This window comes from Petaurus breviceps, unplaced genomic scaffold (genome assembly GCF_028583685.1).
Source record: "Petaurus breviceps papuanus isolate PSGF00001 unplaced genomic scaffold, PetGlider_PUasm1.0 90721, whole genome shotgun sequence".
Classification (NCBI taxonomy): domain Eukaryota; kingdom Metazoa; phylum Chordata; class Mammalia; order Diprotodontia; family Petauridae; genus Petaurus; species Petaurus breviceps.
In genome coordinates, this window is record NW_027187322.1 from 1,152,885 (window position 1) to 1,177,186 (window position 24,302).

Here is a 24,302-nt window from a genome sequence, read left to right on the forward strand (position 1 = left end):
ATTTCCCTTGTCACTGGCACTAAACTTTTTTTTTAAGATTTCTTAAATTCTTCTAAATATAATCGCAGAAGATTCCGGCGAAGGGGAAGGGCGTGGTCGGATAGGGTGCTTGGGAAGCGTTTAACAGATGGGGAGCAGAGCAAACCAGGTCCCGGGGCTGGGTCAGGAGCCGCGGTTGCCATGGCGATAGACGCAGGCGGGGGGGCGGAGCAGTGCGCGTGACGTCACGGAGCGCGCAGCCCTCGCCTCCTCCTCCTCTGCCTGATCCTCCCAGTGTCCCACCGGCGTCCCCCCCACCCCCTCCCGCCCAGCCTTCCCGAGGCCGCTCTGCGCCGGCGCGGACCGGGGAGGGCGCGCGGGAGGGGGCCATTGCGGCGCATGCGCGCTGTGGGCCGCCGCCGCCGCCGCCGCCGCTTGGTGCCCCAGCCGTTGCCGCCGCCGCCGCCTCCTTTCCGCCGCCGGGTGTGTGAAGGAGGAGCCGGAGCCGGGGCCGCTGCCGCCATGGGGGTGAGTGAGGCCGAGCCGACCCCCCCCCCCCCCCCCGCGGCCCCCCCCCCCCCCCGTCCCCCGGGCCCCCCACGTGACCCCCCACCCCCCCGGCCCCACGTGACCCCCGCTTTCCCCCCCCCCTTCTCGTCATCCCCTGGGGCGCCCCCAGCTGCGAGCTCCTTGTGTTTTCTTCTCTCCCCCCATTACCGGCACGCTCGGGGGTCACCCCGCCCCCCATTCCCATGTGCGCCTGGAGCTTCCAGGCCCGGGTCCGAGCCCGGCCTTGGACACTGGCGACGTGACCTTGGGAGAGTCACTGAACCGCCTGGGGCCTCAGTTTCCCCGCCTGTAAATGGTGCCTGGCTCCCGGGGTCCGGGGTCTTTTGTGCCCGACCACCTCCATGGGTGAGGGGGAAGGAACAGGCCTCAGTTTCCCCATCCGGTAAAGTGCGCAGGGCCTCCCCTCGCTGGGCCTGTGACTTCGTGAAGACCCAGAAGGGGCAGAGGGGCCTGGGTTCGAATCTCGAGCCCTGCCCGCCCCCCAGCGGGGTCTTGGGCAAAGCCACCCTCGGGACCTTAGTTTCCTGTCTTTAAAACGCGGGGGGCCGGACCCCGGGTGCCGCCTCTGGTGGCCAGTCCGGGGCCGGGGGCGCTTGTACAGAAGGGGAAACTGGGGCCCCGTGAGCCGCCCCCCCTGGCTCCCCGCTGTGCTTGGGGCGCCCCCCGTGCCCTGCCCCCCGAGGGCCTGGGCGCTTTGCTCAGAGCAGCCGTGTGTTTTGTGGGGAGTGTTATCCCCATTTCCTAGTTGAGAAAACAGACCCCTGGCAGAGTGGGGGTGGGAAGCCCCAGGTGCCCCCCAGGCTTTGTCTGGGCCTCTTCTCCTGGCAGCCACCTCCAGTGATCATCTCTGCCCAGAGGACTCCCGGAGTACTCTGCTGCTGCCCCCCACGGCCAGTGGGCTCCCTACCGCGGCCTGGCCTTCCCCCCCCAGTCACCTCTGTCCAGGGGGGCCCACATTCTCCCGCCAGGGCTGTTGGGGGCTGCAGGCCCCAAGTCTCCACCGGCCCCCCCCCCCCAGCCGCTGCTGCGGCTTCCCCACTTCTGTTTCCAGTAGAGACCCTTCTCTGGACACTTGGAGCTCTTTCTGCCTTGGCCCGCCTCTCTCTCTGCTCCCCACCATGATCCAGCTGCACACTGCGCCCACTTTCCTGCCTCCGGGCCTTTGTCCGGGCTGTCCTTGCTCCCTGCCTTGCAGCTCAGACCCCATGTTAGGCAGGAGGCCCTTCCCCCGCCTTCGCCCCTGGCATTCACCTCCAGCGCTGCATGCCTTGTTGGCAGGCGGGCCTCAAATGCCACCTCCCAGGTCAGAGTGGAAGCTCCCTGGGGCAGGCACCGTCTTTGCCTTGCTTTGTATCCAGGCCCGTAGCCGGCACACAGTGGGTGCTTACTAGATGCCGGTGCACTGACTAGATCCATTTTGCTTTTCTGTACTAGTGCCTTAGTGACTGCTTGGACTTCGGGGGTGGTTCCCCGGGGGGGGGGGCTGGGGTCAGCTGCCCTCTGTCAGCCCCTCACTAGATGGCACTTTCACAGGAGATCCCACTGAGTCACTGGGTTGTGAGGAGGCCCTTGGGTGTGGCCAGGCTGGCGGTGCTGGCAGGGAGGCAGTCTCTCCCCAGACTGTCCCTGATGCCCTCCTGGAGAGACAGCTTGTCCGAGAGCCAGAGTCAAGCCCGTCAGAATGTCCAGGACATCCATCCTCCAGACCTGGGCACATTTCAGGGGACGCTCTGCTTGTGTGGCCTAGGCAACCAGAGCCTCCCGAGTTAGCTTCCCTTCCCAAGGCCATTTATCCAACTGAAGGCTGAAGGGGATCGTTAAACATGGGCCACAGGGGCTGGATTTAGATGCTGGCCAGGCTGCCCCTGAGAGTGGGCCCATAAATCTCTCTTCCAAGGTGGAATGGCCAGGGAGGCCCTTACTACCTGGAATTGTTCACGTGCCCATTTAGGGACGCAATAAGGCAAGTATGCAGGACGCATCTCCTGCTTCACAAGGGAAACTGAGTCAAATGTCAGCATTCTCAGTGTCTTCCCTGGTGCAGGAGCCCAGGTTCCAGGGTCTAACACCCTGGGGTCCGAGGCTGACTTTGTCCTGTTGGCATCTTGGTCTTGCTTGGGATGTATTTTATACCAAAGATAAAGTAAGAGACTGTTCTTGGGGACATTAAATTCTCACCCCAAGGGAGAGCCCCCACCTCTGCCTTGAGCCTGTCAGCCCTAGGGATACAGACCTGGCCTTGGCCTTGGTGGGCCCCCTCCTCTTCCTCCTCCTTTTACCTCTTCCCCCTCCCCTTCTGTCCCCTCCTCTATTCTCCCTTCCCTTCCTGCCCCCTTCCCATCCCTAGCTCCTTCTCCCCCCCCCCCCCCCCCCCCCCCCCTTCCCCACCCCCTTCCCCCCCCCCCCTCCCCCATACCTCTCTGTGCATGGACATTCAGGCACTCTCATGGTCTGACCACATCTCCTGGAACAGATGTTTCTAGTAAAAGCTTGGCATTGCTCAGCCCAGGGTTCTGGCCCTTCACATGCACGTTGGAAAGGGATTCTCGGGGCGTCTGCCTTCAGGGAATTCAGAAATGGGGAGACCCATAGGCTGGAAGGGGTGGAGAGGGCCTGCAGTGCCTGCCCTCCAGTATGAACTGCCTTTTAGAAAGGTCTGGGGGGGACCAGGGACGCACTGGGGCTGGGAGACCTTGGTCTTGTGCCTCAGGGCCCCCCCCTGCTTCTCATTGCACCCAGGGGGCAGTTGGGTATTTGTCAGTGGGTGCCTGTTGTTACTTACAGGAGGCGGCCCCAGGAGTTTATAGTGTCTACGCAAGACAGCTGGTGGCTCAGTGGGTAGAGCTCTGGGCCTGGAGTCAAGAAGTCCTGAGTTCAAATGTGGCCTCAGACACTCACTAGCTGTGACCCTGGTCAAGTCACATCAGCTTCCTCAGTTAGAAAATGGGGTGGTGAGCCCCTGCCTCCCAGGGCTGTTGTAAGGATCAAATGAGTTATTTGTCCCAGTGCCAAGCACAGGGCAGGCACATAGTAGGTGCTTCTTTCCTTCCCAGAACTGCAGGCGGTGGTTCTTCCTTGGTCACAGCCCTCGGGACGTGGCCAGCAGTCAGGTGTCCTGAAGGTAACCCCAGTGGGCCTAGTGATGACCTGCCTCTGTCTCCTTCCTCCAGGCTTTTCTCTGAGCAGAGATGGTAGAGCACTCCTGGCTTGGTCACAGAGATATATGAGTGACATAGGCCAGGGACCTGCCCACTTCCCTTGTGCTCTCTCCTCTGGCAGCTTCTCGCAGTGTGGTCTGGGACCAAATGAGCCTGAACCATTGGCCCAGGCTGCTTTTCAGTGCAGGACCTCCTTGTACTTTATCATTGGGTGAGCCATCTCAAGGCTCATCCTCCAAAGAGAGGTCAGAACCATCTGCACCAAGCTCAGGGGCAGTGTGGGGTCATGGGAGCATCTCTGGATGCACTCTGACCCCTGGCGCCAAGCTCAGTGTGCTTCGTAATTGTGTGACTCTGGACTGGCCATTTCCCCTCAGTAAACCTCAGATTCCTCCTCTGTAAAATGGAGAGAGCATTAGTTGGCACCATCTGCCTCAGCTGGTATTGTAGATAGCGCTTAGAAAGATGTCTGTGTCTCAGGGCTCCTTCCAGGTAGTGCCAGAGTTGGCAGAAGGGCCCCTCTTTCTTCTGCCCATTCCAGAAGGAGAAGATGCCCGTATAGCATCAGAATCAGACTGGCCTCAATGAAGAGACAAGCAGCGTTTCCTGCCTACTTTTACCTGCGCAGAGGAGGGCAGGGGCTGATGGGTCCTGAACGGTCCCTGAGGCAGCGGCTGCCCCTGCTGCTTGAGTGGGCTCTTGGCTTGTGCTAGATTGTGGCCACCTTTCCCCAGCACTGGGTGAGCCTGGTGCCTCCTGGCTCAGGAGTGGGGGCCAGTGACCACTCAGGGCCGGGGCAGGGAGGGGTGAGAACAACACCCTCCAAAAGGACTCACCCCCAGGTCTGGCTTCGGCTCCCTGAGTTGTAAGGAAACCTTTTAATAGTTGGTACATCCCCAGACTGTCTGCTTCTGAAGGGCAGGAGTAGTCTCCCTGCTACCCCGGGGCCTAGGTATGGTTGGTATTCAGGAAACCTTTGTTATGATCCAGGGTGGTGAGAAGTCAGCAAGCAGAGAGGGGCCATTTGCCTGTTTGCCCACCTGCCTCCAGATAGCACTTAAAATGGCCCACGTGTTAAGAGAATCCAGGCAGTCGGAGCCAAGGCCGATGTGACGGCTCCTTAGACCTTGGTGCTCTGAGCTATCTGAGCTTAGGTCAGTCCCAGTGCAGACAGAGAGTGCCACTGGTCATGGGATAACAGTAGAGGTGGGCTCCTGAGAGCTGGTGGAAGGCTGCACAGTTCACATTGCCCAAAGTGTGGTAAAAAGCAGAGCTGGCCTTCATTTGGATGCCCGTGCCTGCCCCTCAGAGCTCTGTGACTGGGGGTGAGTCTTGTTTTCCTCATCTGTAAATTGGGCACAGTGATATTTGTGACTATCTCATGGAGTGCTGTGTGAGCCAAGAGTTCTGGCTCCAAATACCAGATGAGGGGACCCATTACCTCCTCCAAAGGAATGGCCGTTCCATGTGCATGATGACAGACATTTGGATTCTGGAGGTGTGGAGATTAAAGATGAGAATACAGCGTCCAGAGAAGCGAGCAGAATCAGACAAGAAGGAAAATGGTCTGCTCAAGAACACTGAAACTCCACCAGAAGACCCATGGGGCAACTGATCGCACAGTCAGTCCTCAGCTTTTGTGGGGTTCACATCCCTAGAAAACCACAAACGATGATACGTTGAATGGCCAGGAAATAGGTTGCTGTGACCAGCAAACACTGAGCTCTCAGGACATTGCTGAGAATACACATTTCTGCATCTGATTTTTAACAAAACACTCATTCTGATGATGTGCATTTCTTAACACAGTGATCATGAAATAATCCATCGAAGGCCATGCACAGATGGGGAACTCACAGAACCTTCTTTCTCTCTAGTGCTTTTGTGTCATTATCACCAAACTCCCACCTACAGCAGCTGCAGACGTCCCACATGGCATCTCTGATACCTTTGTTTTCCCTCTAAGCCCCATCCCTGACTTTGTGGCTTGGTCTTCTGGCCCAGAGGCCTTGCACTACACTTGGGGGGCAGAATCACAGCACAAAACTCGAGTTTTACTTTTGCTTTTTTTTTTTTTTTTTGAAGTGGGTAAGGTAGGGCAATTGGGGTTAAGTGACTTGCCCAAGGTCACACAGCTAGTTTTTTGTGTTAAGTGTCTGAGGCTGGATTTGAACTCCGTTTTCCTGACTCCAGGCCTGTGCTCTATTCACTGCGCCACCTAGCCATCCCTAAAACTTGAGTCTTAAAGACCAACAATGACAAATGCAGTGAAGGCTGGGGGAGCTCTTCATAGCGGGAGAGTGAAGCAGACCCGCAAAGGACCTAGCCCATAAACCAGTGTACCTTCTGGCGCCTCTCACTTTTTTCTCTACTGAATTCAGCTGTGAATATACAAGGTTGTCAGCACAAAAGCAAAAATGAAGTTACTAACAAAATCACACAGATGCTTAAGTCAAAAAAGTTCCACATGAGAATGTTGAGGCTTGGCAGTAACACGCTTGAAAACCTGGGTGAAAGAGGTTTTCCCTCTTGTTACAGTGAGCTCGCTCCCTCACTTCTTGCCATGTGTGGGCCTCCCTCATGGGAGGGGTGACAGTTCCCCTGAGCCCCCCCTAGAGAGAGCTCTTGGTCCTCCCTAGCAGTGGGAGAAGGGAGTCCATCCAAGTACCTGAGAGCTCTAAAGCATTACCCTCCAAGGGGGTCCCTTGGCTTCTGGCAGAGTTTGGCTGGGACCCCTGAGCACAACCTTCTCTCATTTTTGCAGAGAAAGTCAAGTAAAGCCAAGGAGAAGAAACAGAAGAGGTTGGAGGAGCGGGCTGCCATGGACGCCGTCTGTGCCAAAGTGGAAGCCGCCAACAAGGTGGGGCTGGCTCCTCCCGACTGCCCCCTCCTGGGCTCAGTCTGAGGCCCATCCTGGAGCCTGGCAGTGCTTTGGGTTTTGGGGGAGATGGGGTGGAGACTCTCAGTTAATCATTGCTCAGTGAGCACCAGCTTGGCTCTGACCTGAAAACCTCAGCCAGGGGCCAGCATTTTGACTGACCATCCCAGCCTGTCACTGATAGCAGAAGTATATATTAAGTGCCTGCTGTGTGCAGAGCACTTAGGTACTAAGACCTGGGGAAGTGGGGAGCTGAGCAGAGGTGGGGTCCCTGCCTTGCTGGAGTTTGCCATCAGCCCAGAAGGTACACAACATGTGAATCCCGTGATGAAGACATGGAGAGCAGAGGGCAGCATGGGCCTGTGCCTGGGCAGGCTTGTCCGCTCTGCTGGAGGGTGGCATGTGGGAGGGGTGAGGCTGGCGAGGCCCGGAGGCAGCATCCAACCCGCCTCCGCCTCAGTGTCCTTCTCTGTAAAAGACTCAAGCCTCGAAGGCTGCCTTTGGCTCCTGGTCCCGTTAGTTAGCAGGTAGTATGGATCCGCTCAAGATTTTGCCCAGCATGGTGGAAGCCTGGGTATCTTGGCCACCGGGGCAAAGGCTGCATTTTACTGTGCAGAGAGAGGAGCCACATTCTCTCTGTCTCTGCTGGAGAAGATGCCTCCAGACCACCTGCAGCTGCTGCCCCCATCTTCAGGACAAGGCCACAGGCCAGGCCGCAGCCAGGGGTTTGTCGGTCATGAGCTCCCAAGGTCTGGCTGCTGAAGCCTCATGGGTGTCCATGTAGAGCAGGGGCAGACTCCTGGCCGTGCTGAGACAGCATCAAGGGCTCTGCCCATCTTAGCGCTAACACTTCACTCCCTTTTCTCTTTAGCTCGAAGATCCCCTAGAGGCCTTTCCAGTGTTCAAGAAATATGACCGGAATGGGTGAGTCCCAGAGCCTTTGCTCACCTCCACCTTCCAGGGGCCTTTAGAAGCCTGCCCACTTGCTTCCTTGTGAAGAAGCTAGTGTGTGCCAAGCCTTGTGCTGAAAGCTGGGAGTCACGGATTTAGGGAGCTTTGACTTGGAAAGAAGCTCCTGGTTCTTTAGAGACTGTGGCCTGGCCTCCATTTTCCCTTTTAGGGCCACAGAATTCTCTGCCTTGTCCTGGTCCTGAACTTGCTTGGGGAGCCTGGAGTTAAGTACTTTCCCTTTCTTTCTCCCCCACAGTGTAACATAGGCTGGGGTGGGGGGCGGCCCAGTCGCTCCTTTGCTGCTTTTCGGGATTTGGTCAAATGTGAGTCACCAGTGAATTAAGGGCGCCAGTGGGCTCCGTGCCCAGTGCTCCCCAAAGACAGCCCCATAAAGCAAACCTGGTACGTGTACAGCTCTTGCTCTCACCTCAGCCTGTCTGAATTGTCCACCATGACATGGGCCTGTATCTGTTGCCCTTGTGGCCCCACCTCAGACATTTTCCGGCCTTGAATGTCTTCTCCTAGTTTCTGAATCACAATAACCAGAGGCCCTTTGGGAGCCACTACCCCAATAGACCCTGAGCCTGGGCACCCAAAGACCCTTGTGTCTGGAGCCTCCGAGTTGTAACAGAGTCAGCACTGGACATGTCAGAAGAGGGTGGCGGATGGGCCCCTGGATACCCTGGGCCTGCAATTGGTCTGACGAAGCAGAGTGCGTTCCCATCCACCCCTCCTCACTCTGGGCGATGTTTGCCCTCCGAGCGCCCGTTTCTGGTACATCCTGCTGAAAGGAGATTCAGAATGTCTGATGGGGAAATGTTGTGAGGGGCCGACTTCAGAGAAGCTTGGGAAGACTTGTGTGATCTGAGGCCAAGTAAAGTGAGCAGAACCAGAAGGACAGTGTATGCAATAAGAACAGCACTGTCAAGGGGGAGGAGAAGGGACACCTGCTGTGTGCCAGGCATTGGCTAAGTGCTTGGCAGTTATGATCTTCTTCAGTCTTCACAACCCCAGGAGGCAGGTGCATTCTCTCCGTTTTACAAGTGAAGAAATTGAGGTAAATCGAGGTTAAGTGGCTTGCCTAGGGTCACATGGCCTGTGAGCGTCTGAGGCTGGATTTGAACTCAGGCCTCCCTGAGACTAGGCCCAGCACTCTGGGCACTGCCCCACTCGGGAAGACTTGAGGCTGATCGTGCAGATTGATCCCCACACAATTGCCGAGGACCCTGGCTTGCCATCTCCTGACAGAGGAACAAAGGAGCAGAAGGAGACTGTTGTTTGGGATGGAGCTGTTCTCAGTCTTCCACCTCACATTTGCTTGGCTCCTACTGTATGCCAAGTCCTGAGCTAAGGCTGGAGATACAAAGAAAGGCAGCAGAAGGTCCCTGCCCTCAAGGAGCACAGAGTCTAATGGGGTACAGCCTGAAAGTGACCTCAGAGGGAAGGCAGTAAGATGTAGGGGAAGCCCTTCCTGTAGGAGGTAGGATTTGAGCTAGGATTTCAGGGAAACCAGAGAGAAGGCCTGGAGCCCAGGGATGGAGATGGGAAAGCCAGGAGGCCAGTGTCACTGGACAGAAGACTGGAAAGGGCTGGGCCAGGTGATAAAGAGCTTTGAATGCAAAACAAAGCACTTTGCACTTGATCCTGGGACCTTGGGGAGTCACAAGGAGGTTACTAGATATGGCCCAGGGTGATAACTAGGAAGCTGAATAGAGGATGGCCTTGGGGAGAGACTGGAGGCAGCTGAGGAGGTGATGAGGGACTGTGCAGGGGGGGAGCAGTGTCAGAGGAGAGAAGGGGCATCTTTGAGAGATGTTGGGGAGATAAAATCATTAGAACTTGGCACTATATTGGATGTGGGGGGAGGGGGCCGGCCGGGCCCTTTACTGGGTGTGGAGAGGGGTAGGGCAGGAGGCAGGTTTAAGGGGAAATGATGAGTTCCGGTAAAATGGGGGGGTTTGTTTGACTACACATATTTGACATAAGAATTTTGGTTTCTTTTTTTCCTGAATATGGGGCTGGGGCAGAGGGGAGTAAGGAGAGAAAATAGGTTTTGTTAATTGAAAAACAACTTGTACAAACTGCAGTCTATGACAGGTCTAGATCCAAGAGGGAGGGCACAGTTCTGGGCTTGGAGACTTCTTTTTAACAGCAGCCAGGGCCTCAGTCCCTTGTGCTATGGTCCGCCTAGGCTCCCTGTTCATGCTCAGGAGCCTGAAAGCCGCTGTTTTTCATGTGGGCACTTCGCCTCAGTTTCTCCATTGGTTCTGTATGTGTGAGTGGAGAAGGAGGTGGCCTGGTCCCAGAGTAAGAGAGTAGGGTTAGGCTTACAGAGAAGCGACCCCAGGGGGTGCTGAGCACTGCCCCTCCCCCTGCCCTCGCCAGTCCAGAGGCTCTAAGTAGCCAGAGTGTTGGGTGGAGAATTGGTGGAAAGCCATGGCTGGGTGAAACTGAGGTAGTCTGCCGGTCTGGTGATCTCCTGTACCCAAGGAAGACAGAACTTGGGACTAGACAGTGGCCGAGTCTTTGGCTCCTGGCACAATTGACCTGAAAGGGTCCAAACCTATGGACAGACAGGAAAAAGGTTGTGGAGTTGCTGAAGCTTGGCAGGGGGTGCTGGGAGTCTCCTGAGGGCACATTCCAGGATCTGGCTGGAGTAAATACAGATGATTTTGGAAAAGATGCAGGCATCCTTTAAAGGAGGTGGAAGAGGAAGGTAGGGCCTTCTGAGGAGAACAGGAAGATGTGATTCCCGAGATTTAGGCCTGGGGTGGGGGAGCAGACACCCAGGAAGTGATTTGTGGGAGGCAGCTGGGCATCGCAGAGAGAGGGTGGGGAGTGGGTTTTAGCAGGGTGACCTGCTTGCGTTTCCTTATCTGAAAAGGGGGAATACTGATGCTTTTACTATTTCCCTCTTAGAGTTGTGAGGAAGGTGTAGTGTAAGTGTTGGAATTTGATACGTACCCCCCATGGGAGTTTTTGTTATAGGGAAGGTCACGGGGTTGAGGGGTCAGGCCTCAGCCAAGGGGTGCTGACTGGGTTTGAATTGTAATCTGAAACTCAAGGGTGACCTCGTAGGGGCTTGGAGACCTCAGCCAGATGAGAGGTGGGACCCCGGCCCACCCCGCAGCTTGGTCCACTTGTCTCCCCACAGATTAAACGTCTCCATCGAGTGTAAGCGAGTGTCGGGGCTGGAGCAGGCAACAGTGAACTGGGCCTTTGACCTCACCAAAACCAACATGCAGACCCTGTAAGTGTCCCCTGAAGCACTGGGTGCCTTCTCCTGCTGGCCCACGTAGCTCCTCACACCCTCATCTTCCTCCCATTTGCCAGCTACGAACAAAGTGAATGGGGCTGGAAGGATCGAGAGAAGAGGGAAGAGATGACAGATGACCGGGCCTGGTACCTCATTGCTTGGGAAGAGAGCGCTGTCCCAGTTGCCTTCTCACACTTCCGTTTCGATGTGGAGTGTGGGGACGAAGTTCTGTACTGGTACGAGCTCCCGGCTGGGGGAGGGGGGTCCTGTCCTAGAGGAGAGGGCCTGGGGCTCTGGAGCTGCTGTCCCCTCCACTTCTGGGGGGTGGGGGGGCTCCTCGCCCCGGGCGTTCAGCACATTGGTTGGAGCTGGCGTTTCTGGAGTGCTTTTAGGGTGTTCACTATCCTGGTTTATCCTCATCACAAGTTAAGAGACCCGCACAGGGTCACTCTGTAGAGAAGTATCTGAAGCAGTATGCAGATTCAGGTCTTTCTGACTTGAGGTCTGGGGCTCTACCCATTGGGCAGCCTGGCAGCCTCCATGGGCTCCGTGGCCAAGCTCGGCAGCTTGTATGGGGTGCTTGACCTAGATGTGAGTGTGTGTCTTCTTGTCCCCTTATATCCCCTGCTCCCTCCCAGCTCTCTGTCTCTTCTTCCCTTCCCCCCCTCCTATCCCTTCTTATCCTTGTACATGGATGGGTCTGGTCCTGCCTCCTTGAAATTGCCCATTGAGGGCATTCTCCCTCGTGCGGTTGCTCGGGCTCACCATCACTCCCTCTTCCTCCAGCTATGAGGTACAGTTGGAGAGCAAAGTGCGGAGGAAAGGTCTGGGCAAGTTTCTGATCCAAATTCTGCAGCTTGTGGCCAACAGGTAAGGGGGGGTTGTGGGGTGGCCCTCCTGCCTCCATGCCCTGTCCACAAAGGGCAGTCCCTTTGAAGGCTTGGACTTGCATTATGGAATTAAATTCTGGGTAGGATGAACCTTCTGGTGTTTTCATATGTTAAAGTATTTTGTTTGGACACAAACCCCCAGGCACTCCCACCCTCCAACAAAGGGCATTGCTGTCCTTGCACTCGGGCTGGGGGGACTGCCCTGCTCACTTTGGGCTGTGGAGCCCAGAAACATGCCCGCCTCTCCTTTCCCTTAGCACCCAGATGAAGAAAGTCATGCTAACAGTGTTCAAACACAACCATGGAGCGTACCAGTTTTTCAGAGAAGCCTTGCAGTAAGTCCTGGGGCCCTGACCTGAGAGGGAGCAGCCCTCAGGCTTCCCTTCCTCCCTGCCCTCCCTCCCCTCTGGCCTGAGCTGGTCTGAGGCAGCTGGGCTTTGTCCATGACGTTAGCATTCAGTCCGGGCTCACTGACCACTGGCTGGCAGATTGTGGGAGCAGACAGTCCCTTCCTGCTCAGGGGCTCTTTCTCCTTCATTTGTTCTTCCTGTTTCGGTGCTCAGGTCTCTTGGCAGGGCACCAAGGTGCTTAGCTCCCTGTGACTCGGGCCCCTTGAGCTTTGAGGGAGGGAGTCCCATGGGGCTGCAGGCCCAGCACACCCTGGCCATGTCCCACTTTCCTCTTCTGTGAGTGAGGGATGCCCACAGCACCTGCCTCACAGGATGGTTGTGAGGGTCCCAAGTTCACACACAGAGCTCCTTCCAGCTATGAGGGGCTTGTGTGCCTTACCTAAGGAACCCCCTACCCTGCAGGTTTGAGATTGATGACACCTCTCCCAGCATGTCCGGCTGCTGTGGTGAAGACTGTGCCTATGAGATCCTGAGCCGGAGGACAAAGTTTGGGGACAGCCAGCATGCCCACTCGGGTGGGCACTGTGGCGGCTGCTGCCACTGAGGCCACACCAGGCCCCCGAGCCACCTCTCCCCCTGGCCTGCTCCCTTCCCTTGTTTCCCATCACTCCACGCATTCTCAGCTGCCTCTCACCTTTCAGGTCCCTCAGGGAAGTGTTCTCAGCAGGGAAGGCTGCCAGGGTACACCCCCAAAGGCACTGCCCCTCCCCCTGCCCTCACCACAGCATTGGTGAGCAGGACAGGGCATCAGGGCTGGGGAAGAGCCGTCCCGTTTCTCAAGGTGGCCTATTGGGGCTCTTTGCTAGCCTGTGATGCAAGACAGGCTTATTGCCAAGCCATGTTTTTGGAAGGAGCTCTACTTAGCCAGAACCCCAGACCCCCACAGCAAGACCCCATTGCTTGTAGAACAGCAGCTAGGCACTGCTGGGCTCCCCCGCAGAGGAAGAAAGGAGAAGTGGGTTTCCTATGCATCCCTGAGGGGATACGAGAATGCCCAAAGTCTGGCTAAGAAAAAAGGCATTGGGTTTGTAGTTTCCTCAGAAAAGGCCTCCTCCCAGAGCAAAGACCTTTTGTGGTAAAAGAAGTCGGCCCAGGGGAGGGCGAGCCCTTGTGGAAGGTGTGTGTTTGCAGAAGTACAGAGTAAAATGGACCCCAGGGGTCCCTCAGACCCCTGTGGGAACCACTGGGGCGTTGGTCCTGACTCTTCTCTCCATCAGGCCCGGTTACCAGCTGGGCCTGAGCTGAGAGGCCTGGGAAGGCCCAACCCCCTGGGCAGACATTTGGGCCACTGGTTTTAGGCCCATGACAGTCAACGACACCAGCTGGTCTTGTGCTTGTCCTCTGCTCTGCCCCTTCCCCAAAGTGCTGCTGCCCCAGGGAAACGACATCAGGGAATCCCCAGGCTTCCTCTGGAAAGAGGCCTAGCTCCTGTCTGCATGTTCAATGCCATTTCCTCTGTACTTTGGTGCTGATTCTTCCCCTCCCCCTCCCAGCAGCAGGCCCCGCTTCTACTCCCCTGGGGCCTTTCCCTCCTCTGCCTCAGTGAGGCAACAGTGATGCTGACCCTGTTCAGACTCCACCAGCTGTCTGTGGACTAGAGGGCAGCTGGGTCTGGCCTCTGTTCATTTCTTTCAGGGATGCACTCTGACCTGCTACCATCCAGCCAGAACTTCTCAGCACTCTGTCCTTCCTAGGATGTTGAAACAGGGCGGAGAGAAGGACCCTGCTGAGGGTTTGGGAGAGGGGGCTTTATCTTACCTGGCTTTTCAGATGCTGAACTCCCTCCCTCGCTTGTCCTCCAGGGCTCCTCTTGCCCCCTGCCTGGGGCAGGGGCTACCAAACCCACATCTCCCCTGGCATGACTCCTTTGAAGCCCCTTGGTAGGGAGCGTCTTTAAAGTTTTAACCTCTGTGAAGGTTCTTGTAGAAGGTCTATCCTTGGACCTGACCTCAGATTTTCCTCACACCTGCATTGCCCCAACTCAGGAGGCAGCTGTGCTTGCCTGTTCTAGGAATCTCCCCTGAAAGCCTCTTCCCCTTGCCCTTTCTCTCCCTTCTCCCCCTACCCCTCTGTTTGGGAGCACGGACACACATGCAGTGTGTCATCCTACAAAACACCAGCCTGTGAGCTGCTGGAGACAGGGACCCTGGGCACTGGGCTTACACTCCCCTCTTCAGCTCACACCCTGCTTTCCCTTGGAAAGGGCCAGGGCTTTTTTGTTGTTTTGTTTTGTTTTGTTTTGTTTTTTTAAGACGCCTTTGCAGCTTTTACACTGGATTAAATCCCCACTCCTCCACCCCACGTCTCCCAGAGAAGCTCCTGCCCCAGAGTGGATTTTCTAGGTCATTGAAGGGGCTGATTTGGGCTCCCTCACACTAGGAGCTAGTGAAGTACCTTTGAAGAGTTTCCCTTCTCCTCTCCAGGGATATGAACCAAAACATTTTGGGCCTCACATCATGGATTTCTGACTTTATAGCCCCAGAATTCCAAAAGAACCCCCAACAAAAATCCCAAGTAACTTGAGTTCATTGTCTCTCTTTTATTTACTTCTTGACCTCTTCCTGATAACCAGACCCCAGTTATCAAACTCGTTTGAGGGGTGGTGACATTGAGGTTGCCCCATCTTTATCCCAGCGCCCTTCTGTTGACTCAGCTGATGGCAGCATTGAAGGACTGGCAAGTCATTCCTCAGTTTGGTTTTCCCGTTCTGAGATTCCCTCAGCCCTCTCTCACATCAGTGTCTCACCTCAACTTTGACTAAGTCTAGTTTTTGAGAAATGTAGCTCTCTGTTTGAACTGTATCATTGTTTTGTTTGGGACCCATTGAAGTATTTTTGTTAAGGATGTCTTCTTTCAGTTGTGTCCATCTTTTGCCCGTGCTGGGCCACTTCTGTTGGTGTGTCTGTGTATGTGCGTGTGTGGGAGTGTGTCTGTGCTCGGGTGAGTGGGATTCTTTTTAACCCTTTCTGGTTTTTAGAGGAAAATTTGAAAGCAGACCCCTACTCTTGATATATATATATATATTTTTTTTTTCCTTAGTAAATTCTTAGTGGAATCAAAGGGAAAAAAAGCAAACCTTTTGCATTGGTTTTATTTGTATGTTACAAATAAAAGACACTTTGTTCAGTTGCTCGTATGACTTTCTGACAGAATGGGGTAGGAGTCGGTGCAGGTGGCCTCTCTTTGAGGGTAGGGTTCACTGAGCAGCAGTTGCATGAGGAGGAGCTTCAGGGGCTGGGACTAGCAGTTACAAGTCCTCAGTTCTGATGGGCTCTGTGCCAAGGGCACTTGTAGCATTAATATTTTCTGTTCTTAGGCAGAATCAAGATGGCAAAATGAAAGGTCAGAACTGTTACCTCACCTACCAAATGAACACAGGAAACACCAAACAGATTTCTGAGCTAAAAAGTCATAGTGATTTTTTCAGCCCAGAGCATCTTAGGAGGACAAGAAAAAATGATCTGTGGACACTGGGATAAGGGCTGGCCAGGAGGAGGGGGAAGCAAAGGGTGACAGCAGCACTGGCTCCCAGGGACAGTAAGGGACTCCTGTACTAGCACTGGGAGCAAGTGGGCTTTAAAAAGAAAATATTTTTGTCGTATACAACTTTTTTGACATCATTTGGAATTTTCTTAGCAAAGATACTGGATTGGTTTGCCATTTACTTCTCAAGCTCATTTTGCAGATGAGATTGGGGAAACAGAGTTAAGTGACTTGCCTAGAGTCATGCAGCTACTAAGTGTCTGGGCCTGGATTTGTATTCAGGTCTAACTTACTCCAGGTCTGGTACTCCATCTGTTGTGTCACCTAGCTGCTGAAAGAGGTGAGCAAACAATAAAAAAAGAACCTGATCTTAAATATCTACTCTGGTGACAGGGAAGGTGAAGAACAACTCAGAAGACAATCGCATGAAAACATCTGCAAGCAAAGACTCAAAGAAAAAGGATGATTGGATACAAACCCCAAAACCTCTTCCTAGAAGAGCTAAAGAGAGAAATAAAGATGTGTGTATACACATTTTAAAAAGCAGTAGAGGAAAAATTGGGAAAAGAAATGAGAGCTATACAAGCAGATTTTGAAAAGAGAATTAACAGCTTGGTAAAAAGGTGCAAAAGAAAGTACTGAAGAAAATAACTCCTTAAAAATCATAATTGGCCAAGTGGAAGCTAATGACTCCATGAGACATCAAGAAACAATAAAACAAAAAAGACTGAAGGAACAAAAGGGAAGAAAATGTGAAATGCAGGAAATGACTTAATACTGTGGAGCTACAGTCACGATAAGATTTAGCAGCTTCTACAACAAAAGACCAAAGGGCATGGAACATGATTCCGAAGGCTAAAGGAACTGGGTTTGCAACCAAGAACAACTTGTCCAGCAAAGCTGAGTGTAATCCTGCGTGGGGGAAAAATGGGTGACTCAGTTGTTCATAAGGAGACTAGGACTGAATGGAATATTTGACCTGCAAGAATCAGGAGAAACATAATGTAAAGATGAAAGTCTAGTTATAAGGGATTTAATAAGGTCAAATAGTTTACTTCTTATATGGGAAAATGTTAGCTAATTAAGAATGTTATTACTTGAATGGTTTGAAAGAACATAGAAGGTTTGGGGTTGAGTTGAGTCTGGTGGGATGATCCTAAAAGATAAAGTTGAGAGGGAGAGGTAAAATATAGCAATTACAGCATACAGATGACATGTGGATGCAAGGACTGATACAGTGGAGGGCAGAAGGAAGGTAGAGAGTTGGTAGTGCTAGAATCTTATTCTCATCAGAACTCAGTTAAAGAGGAAATAGCATGTCTACAAGGGTACAAAAGTCTTGAATTACAGAGAAATGGGGGTGAGGGGACAGGATAAGAAAAGGACTCGGGGTGTGAATTAGGGAGGCAGTGGTCAGAAGCAAAACCATTTTGAGGAAGGTACAAGAAGTTTAAATAGAAGAAAACAGGATGAAGGGAAGTAGATAGTTAGCAATCATAGCTTTGAATGGAATGAACTCACCCATAAAACAAAAAGCAGAATGGATCAGAAGCCAGAATCCAACAATACGTTGTTTCCATTTCACTCTTGAAACAAAGACACAGTTAAAATAAGGGGTTGGAGCAAAATCTGTTATGCATCAGCTTAAGTGAAAGAGGCAGGAGTGGCAATTGTGTTCTCAGACAAAACAAAAGCAAAAAATAGATTTAACTAAAAAAGATTTAGGAAAATACATCTCGCTAAGAGGTACCATAGATGATACCAATATTGAAAATAGATGCACAAAATAGCACAGCATCCAAGTTTTTGGAGGAAAAGTTAAATATTACAAGAGAAAAAGTATATACTCATAGGGAACTCCAATTTACCCCCTCTAAGACCTAGATAAATCTAACCATAAAATAAGAAAGAAGTTAAGGAGGGGAATAGACTTTTAGAAAATTTAGATATATAGAGAATATCAAATAAGAATAGAAAGGAGTATACCTATCAGCTGCAAATGGCACCTTCAGAAAAATTAACTATGGGCAAAAATATCATATGGAAATGCAGAAAAGCAGAAATATCTAAAATGCTGTTTTTGGACCATAATGCAATAAAAATTATATTCAATAAGGGGCCTTTGAAGCATAGATTAAAAATTAGAAACTAGAATGAGTGGGTTAAAGAACAAGTCATAGAAAAATTGATATTCACAACAATGAGACAATATACCAAAATTTGTTGGATGTAGATAAAGCAGTATTGAAAGGAAATGTTTTTGGGGCGGCTAGGTGGTGCAGCGAATAGAGCACCAGCCCTGGAGTCAGGAGGACCTGAGTTCAAATTTGGCCTCAGACACTTAACACACACACACACAAAGCTAGCCGTGTGACCTTGGGCAAGTCACTTAACCCCAATTGCCCTAAAAAAAAAGGAAATGTTTTCTCTCTAAACTTAGATCAATAAAAGAGAAACAGCTGATCAATGAATTGAGCATGCAACTAAAAGCACAAAATTGCAAATCAAACACCACAATAGAAATCCTAATTCCTTTTTTTAATCACATACTTTAACTTCTAGTTTACATCATTCATTTCCGCAAGATTTTGAGTTACAAATTTCCTCCCCGTTTTTCCCCTACCCACCACCCCAAAATAGCGATCTCACTCCAATCTTCTCTGTCCCATATCTTCTCCCATACCCCCTCCAACTTTCCAGTAGGGCATGGTGGATCTCTATGCCCCAATGCCTGTATATCTTATTTCCCATTTACATGTAAAATAATATTGATAAGTGTGTGTGTGTATTTTAAATTTGATTTAAAAATTTTTAATTCCAGATTCATTCCCTTCGTCACCCACCATTACTGGGAAGATAAGCAATTCAGTATAGGTTGTACATGTGTGGTTAATGCAAAACATTTCCGTAGTAGATACATTGTAAAAGACTGACTATATTTCCCTCCATCCTATCCCAACTCTCACTTGTTCTATTCTCTGCTTTGATCCTGTCCCTTTTCAAAAGTGGGTGCTTCCAACTTCCCTCTACCCCAGCCTGCTCTCCCTTCCATCATCCTCCTTCTCATCCCCTTCTCCCCTACTCTCCTGTAGGGTGAGATACCCTATTTAGTGTGTATTTCATTCCCTCCCTGAGCCAAACTCAATGAGAATAAGGTTGACCCATTCCCTTTTGCCTTCCTATTCTTCCCCTCCATTGTAACCATATTCCCTTGCCTCTTCTATATGAGAGAGTTTACCTCAATTTGTCTCTCCCCATCTCCTCTCATTATATTCCTCTCTCACCTCTTACTTTCACCTTTTAAGTATCATCCCTTCCTATTAAACTGGTCCTGTGCCCTCTATGTATACCTGTACACATTTATACACACATTCACATATGTATTCATACACCCACATACCCTCCTATATAGATATATACACATTTCTATTACCTTCAATTATTCTCATACTGAGAAAAGTTTCATAAGTTAACAATTATTATTTTTCCTTGTAGGAATATTTACATTCTTACAAGTTCAAAGTTCAACTTTGATAAGTTCCTTATGATTTCTTTTCCCTGTTTACCTTCTCATGCTTCTCTTGCTTCTTGTATCTCAATGTCAAATTTTCTGTTCAATTCCGTTTTTTTCATCAAGAATGCTTGAAAGTTCTCTATTCCACTGAATGACCATATTTTTCCCTGAAACATGATACTCAGTTTTGCTGGGTAGGTGATTCTTGGTTTTAATCCCAGCTCCTTTGCCCTCCGAAATATCATATTCCAAGCCCTTCAATCCCTCAGTGTAGAAGCTGCCAGATCCTGGGTTATCCTGATCGTGTTTCCACAATATTCAAATTGTTTCTTCCTGGCTGCTTATAATATTTTCTCCTTGATCTGGAAATTCTGGAACCTGGCTGTAATATTCCTAGGAGTTTGCTTTTTGGGATCTTTTTCAGGAAGTGATAAGAGGATCCTCTATTTTGCCCTCTGGTTCTAAAACATCAGGACAATTTTCCTTGAGAATTTCTTGAAGGATGATTTCTAGGTTCTTTTTTGGATCATGGCTTTCATGTAGTCCGATAATTTTTAAATTATCTCTCCTGGATCTATTTACCAGGTCAGTGGTTTTCCCAATGAGATATTTCACATTGCCTTCTATTTTTTTTCCATTTGTTTTGATCTGTTTAATAGTATCTTGATTTCTCATATAGTCACTAGCTTCCATTTGCTCCAATCTAATTCTGAAGGAATGAATCTCTTCAGTGAGCTTTTGAGATTCTTTTTCTATCTGGCAAATTCAGCTTTTTAAGGCATTCTTCTCCTCGTTGGCTGTTTGAGCCTCTTTTGCCATTTGAGTTAGTCTATTTTTTAAGGTATAATTTTCTTCAGTCAGGTTGTTGACTCTCATTTCATAATTTTCTTGCATCTTTCTCTTTTCTCTTCCCAACTTTTCCTCCACTTCTCTTATTTGGTTTTCAAAATCCTTCTTAATAATTCACTATTGATTAGAGAAATGCAAGTCAAAACAACTCTGAGGTACCACATCTCACCAGTCAGATTGGTTAAGATGACAAAACAGGAAAATGACAAATGCTGGAGAGGATGTGGGCAAATTGGAACACTAATGCGTTGCTGGTGGAGTTGTGAACTGATCCAGCCTTTCTGGAGAGCAATCTGGAATTATGCCCAAAGGGCTATAAATACTTTCATACCCTTTGATCCAGTAATACCACTCCTAGGGTTATATCCCAAGGAGATTATAGAAATGGGAGAAAGTCCCATATGTACAAAAATGTTTATAGCAGCTCTTTTTGTGGTAGCAAAGAATTGGAAATTAAGGGGGTGCCCATCAATTGTGGAATAGCTGAACAAGTTGTGGTATATGCATGTTATGGAATACTATTGTGCTATAAGAAACGGGGAGCAGGCGGTCTTCATATTTACCTGGAGAGGCTTAAAAGAACTGATGCTGAGTGAGAAGAGTATAACCAGGAGAAATTTGTACACAATTATAGACACAACGTATGTGTGATGACCAACTTTGATAGATGGACTCTTCTCAGCAATGCAGTGATATAAGTCAATCCCAAAAGACTCATGATGGAGAGAAATATGTGCATCCAGAGAAAGAACTAGAAAGAACTAAGTTTATATCCAGGTGTAAGCAAAATACCTGATCTTTTTCCTTCGCTTATTTGGTTTTATGTCCTCTTTACCATTTTTCATTCCAGCTGGTACAATCTGTCCTTATAACCTGACTAATGTATAATGTGAAAGTATTTACAAATCCTATACTTGACTATAAGCCGCCATGGCGGGGAGAGGAGGGAGGGGGAAGGGGGACAAAATGTGAACAAGGAATTGAATCCTGTAAATTAAAAGGAAACAAACAAATTAATTAAAAAAAAGATTAAAAATTAAAAAAAAAGAAAAGGGATGGAATCAAAGTACAGAATAGAACAAGTGGGAGGTGGGATAGGAGGGAGGGAAATATAGTCAGTCTTTTACTATATATCTACTATGTTCTTGTTTTGCATTAGCCACACATGTACAACCTATACTGAACTGCTTTTCTTCCCAGTAAGGGTGGGTGACAAGGGAGGAAGGAATCTGGAATTCAAAGTTTTAAAATCAAATATTCAAATATATATACTATTATTAATACTATTTTAATAATAGTAGAAATAAGATATACAGGCACTGGGGCATAGAGATCCACTGGAAAAGTCGAAATGGGTATGGGAGAAAATATGGGAGAGAGCAGATTGGAGGAGGGGATATCCTGTGGGACTGCTATTTTGGGGTGGTGGGTAGGGGGAAAATGGGGAGAAAATTTGTAACCCAAAATATGGCAGAAATCAATGATGTAAATCAGAAATTAATAAAGCATTTGAAAAAAAAAGAACACCAAAAAAAATCCTTCTTAAGCTCCTCTATGGCCTGTAAGCAGCTCGAATTTTCCTGGAAGCTTTTGGTGCAGGAGTTCTGACTTCACTGTCTTCCTCCTGTTCCATGCTTTGATCCCTTTTGTCCCCAAAATAGGAGTCTAATGTTGGATTCCTCTGTTTGCTTTGCTTCCCTCATTTACTCATGTTGCTACTCAATTACTTGACTTTTGGGCTTTTTGCCACAGTAGGACTCTGCCACCAGACAGGGGAGCTTCATACCAAATGCTGGGGTTTTCTCAGCTGCCGGAGTTATTAGTTAGGTGCCATCTCTGAAGCCTTCACACACTCTGGCAAGCTGGTAACACACCCAGGACCTCCACCCTCTCACTATGTCCTTAGCATCTATGGGTTGATAATTCTGGAAACCACCACAGGTGCTGGTGATCTGAAGTCCCTCCAGCCAGTGGTCAGGCCCACCCTGGGGCTAAAACCTCTGGCTCACGTGGGGCTGGGGTCAGCTCCCAGAGTGCTGCACTGGCTGTTCCCTGCCAGGCTGCCAGGCTATCCTCAGCAGGAGGTTAGCTTCTCTGTGTCATTTTGTGGGTTCTGGAGCTCCGAAGTTTGTTCAGAGTCACCTTTTACATGAATTGGAAGTGGTAGGAGCCAGAGCCCAGCGAAAGCCCTGTTTCTACTCTGCCTGAAATCCTAATTTCAAAATAATAACCTCAGAGGATCTGGTTTTATTGTATTCTCTGTTCTAAGAGCCCTTCCAGCTCTGACACTCCCTGTTCTTCCCCCCCCCCCCCCCTTAATAGTATTTTATTTTTCCAATTGTATGTAAAGATAGTTTTTGACATTCACTTTTACGAGATTTTTAGTTCCAATATTTTTCTCTCTCCCTGCTCCGCCTCTCCAAGGCATGCAATCTGATATAGGCGATACATGTACAGTCATTAACATATTTGCACATTAGGCATGTTGTGAAAGAAGAATCAGAATAAAAGGGGAAAACCACGAGAAAGAAAACAAACAAAAAAGAAAATAGTAGACTTCAATCTGGATTCAGACTACATAGTTCTCTCTTTGGACAGCATATTCCATCATGAGGCTTTTGAAATTGTCTTAGATCATTGTATTGTTGAGAAGAGCTAGGTCTATCAAAGTTGGTCATGGCACAGTGTTGCTGTTACTGTGTACAGGGTTCTCCTAGTTCTGCTCCCCTCACTCAGCATCAGTTCATGTAAGTCTCTCCAGGTTTTCTGAAGTCTTCCTCATCATTTCTTATGGAAAAATAGTATTCCAATGCATTCATATGCCATAACTTGTTCAGCCATTCCCCAATTGATTGACATCCCCTCAGTTTCCAATTCTTGACCACCACAAAAAAGAGCTACTATAAATATTTTTGTACATATGGGTCTTTTCCCATTTTTATGATCTCTTCAGGATATAGACCTAGTAGTGATATTGCTGGATCAAAGGGCATGCACAGTTTTATAGCCCTTTGTGCATAATTCCAAATTGCTCTCCAGAATGGTTAAATCAGTTCACAACTCCACTAACAATGTATTAGTATTCCAATTTTCCCACATCTTCTCCAACATTTATTATTTTCCTGTTTTGTCATATTAGACAATCTGACAAGTGTGAGGTGATACCTCAGAGTTGTTTTAATTTACATTTCTCTACTAAATAGGGATTTAGAGCATTTTTTCATGTGACTATAAATAGCTTTGATTTCTTCATTTGAAGACTGCCTTTCCATATCCTTTGACCATTTAAAAATTGGGGAATGACTTGTATTCTCATAAATTTGACTCAGTTCTCTATATTTGAGAAATGAGGCCTTTATCAGAGACACTGGCTATAAAAATTGTTTCCCAGCCTTCTGCTTCCCTTTTCATCTTGGTTGCGCTGGCTTTGTGCAAAAACTTTTAAATTTAATGTAATCAAAATTATCCATTCTGTGTTTCATAATGCTCTCTACCTCTTGTGTGGTCATAAATTCTTCCATTCCCTATAAATCTGACAGATAAACTATTCCTTGCTCTCCTAGTTTGCTTATAGTATCACCCTTTATGTCTAAACCATGCGCCCATTTTGACCCTATCGTGGTATATGGTGTAAGATGTTGTCTATGCCTAGTTTCTGCCATACTGTTTTCCCAGCAGCTTTTGTCCAATAGTGAGTTCTTATCCCAGAATCTTTGGGTTTATCAAAGAGTAATTAATATTGTGATTGATTCCTGTGACCTTTCCTATTCGAAGGCTCCTCCCAGCTCTGCCATTCTCTGTTGTACAGCCCTCTCTGCTCTCGTATTCCCTTTTCTAAGGACTTTCCCAGTTCTGACAATCTGTGCTCTCTGTGGCCTCCAAACAGAGCTCTCTGTTGTACCAGCAAAAAGCTCAGCAAATCCCGTGCCCCAGCAGCCTCAGGGCCATGTGTGCCACTCTCTGTGGTTCTCTCTCTCTCTAACCCCCCCCTCACCGCAAAAGGGAGGAGGGTTTTATGATCCCTAACTACAACAAATCCAAGTTCAGGGGTCTTTCTGGGTTGTTTCCTTTTGAATTACTGTGGTCTTCGGGTCACAAATGGAGAACCCAAGGCCACCTGGTCCAAACTTTTCAATGAGCATGAGGACTAGACAGCCTCTCATCATGCTGTCTCTGCTTAGCCTTACTTCCTCCAAGTCTTCCCATGTTTCTCAAATTCTTCTCTCTGATGGTTCCAAGGACCTAGAGTTGACATTCCATATTCCGTGCCCTTTGTCCCCCAGGATGCCCAGATGATGGGAAGGTTATCAGACTGGCATTCAGAAGGACCCAAGTTTTTCCTGGTTTTGCCACTTGGTTACTAT

General features: G+C 49.6%; 1 protein-coding gene across 1 annotated transcript; it reads left to right on the top strand.

Annotated features, from left to right (window-relative positions):
* Positions 1-361: 361 nt before the first annotated feature.
* Positions 362-15,218, top strand: NAA40 (N-alpha-acetyltransferase 40, NatD catalytic subunit). Its single transcript, XM_069066214.1, has 8 exons — positions 362-507; positions 6,472-6,567; positions 7,457-7,509; positions 10,691-10,786; positions 10,870-11,028; positions 11,579-11,662; positions 11,940-12,017; positions 12,495-15,218. The coding sequence occupies exons 1-8, from the start codon at positions 379-381 to the stop codon at positions 12,634-12,636; spliced, it is 837 nt and encodes a 278-aa protein (XP_068922315.1). The 5' UTR covers positions 362-378; the 3' UTR covers positions 12,637-15,218.
* Positions 15,219-24,302: the final 9,084 nt, after the last annotated feature.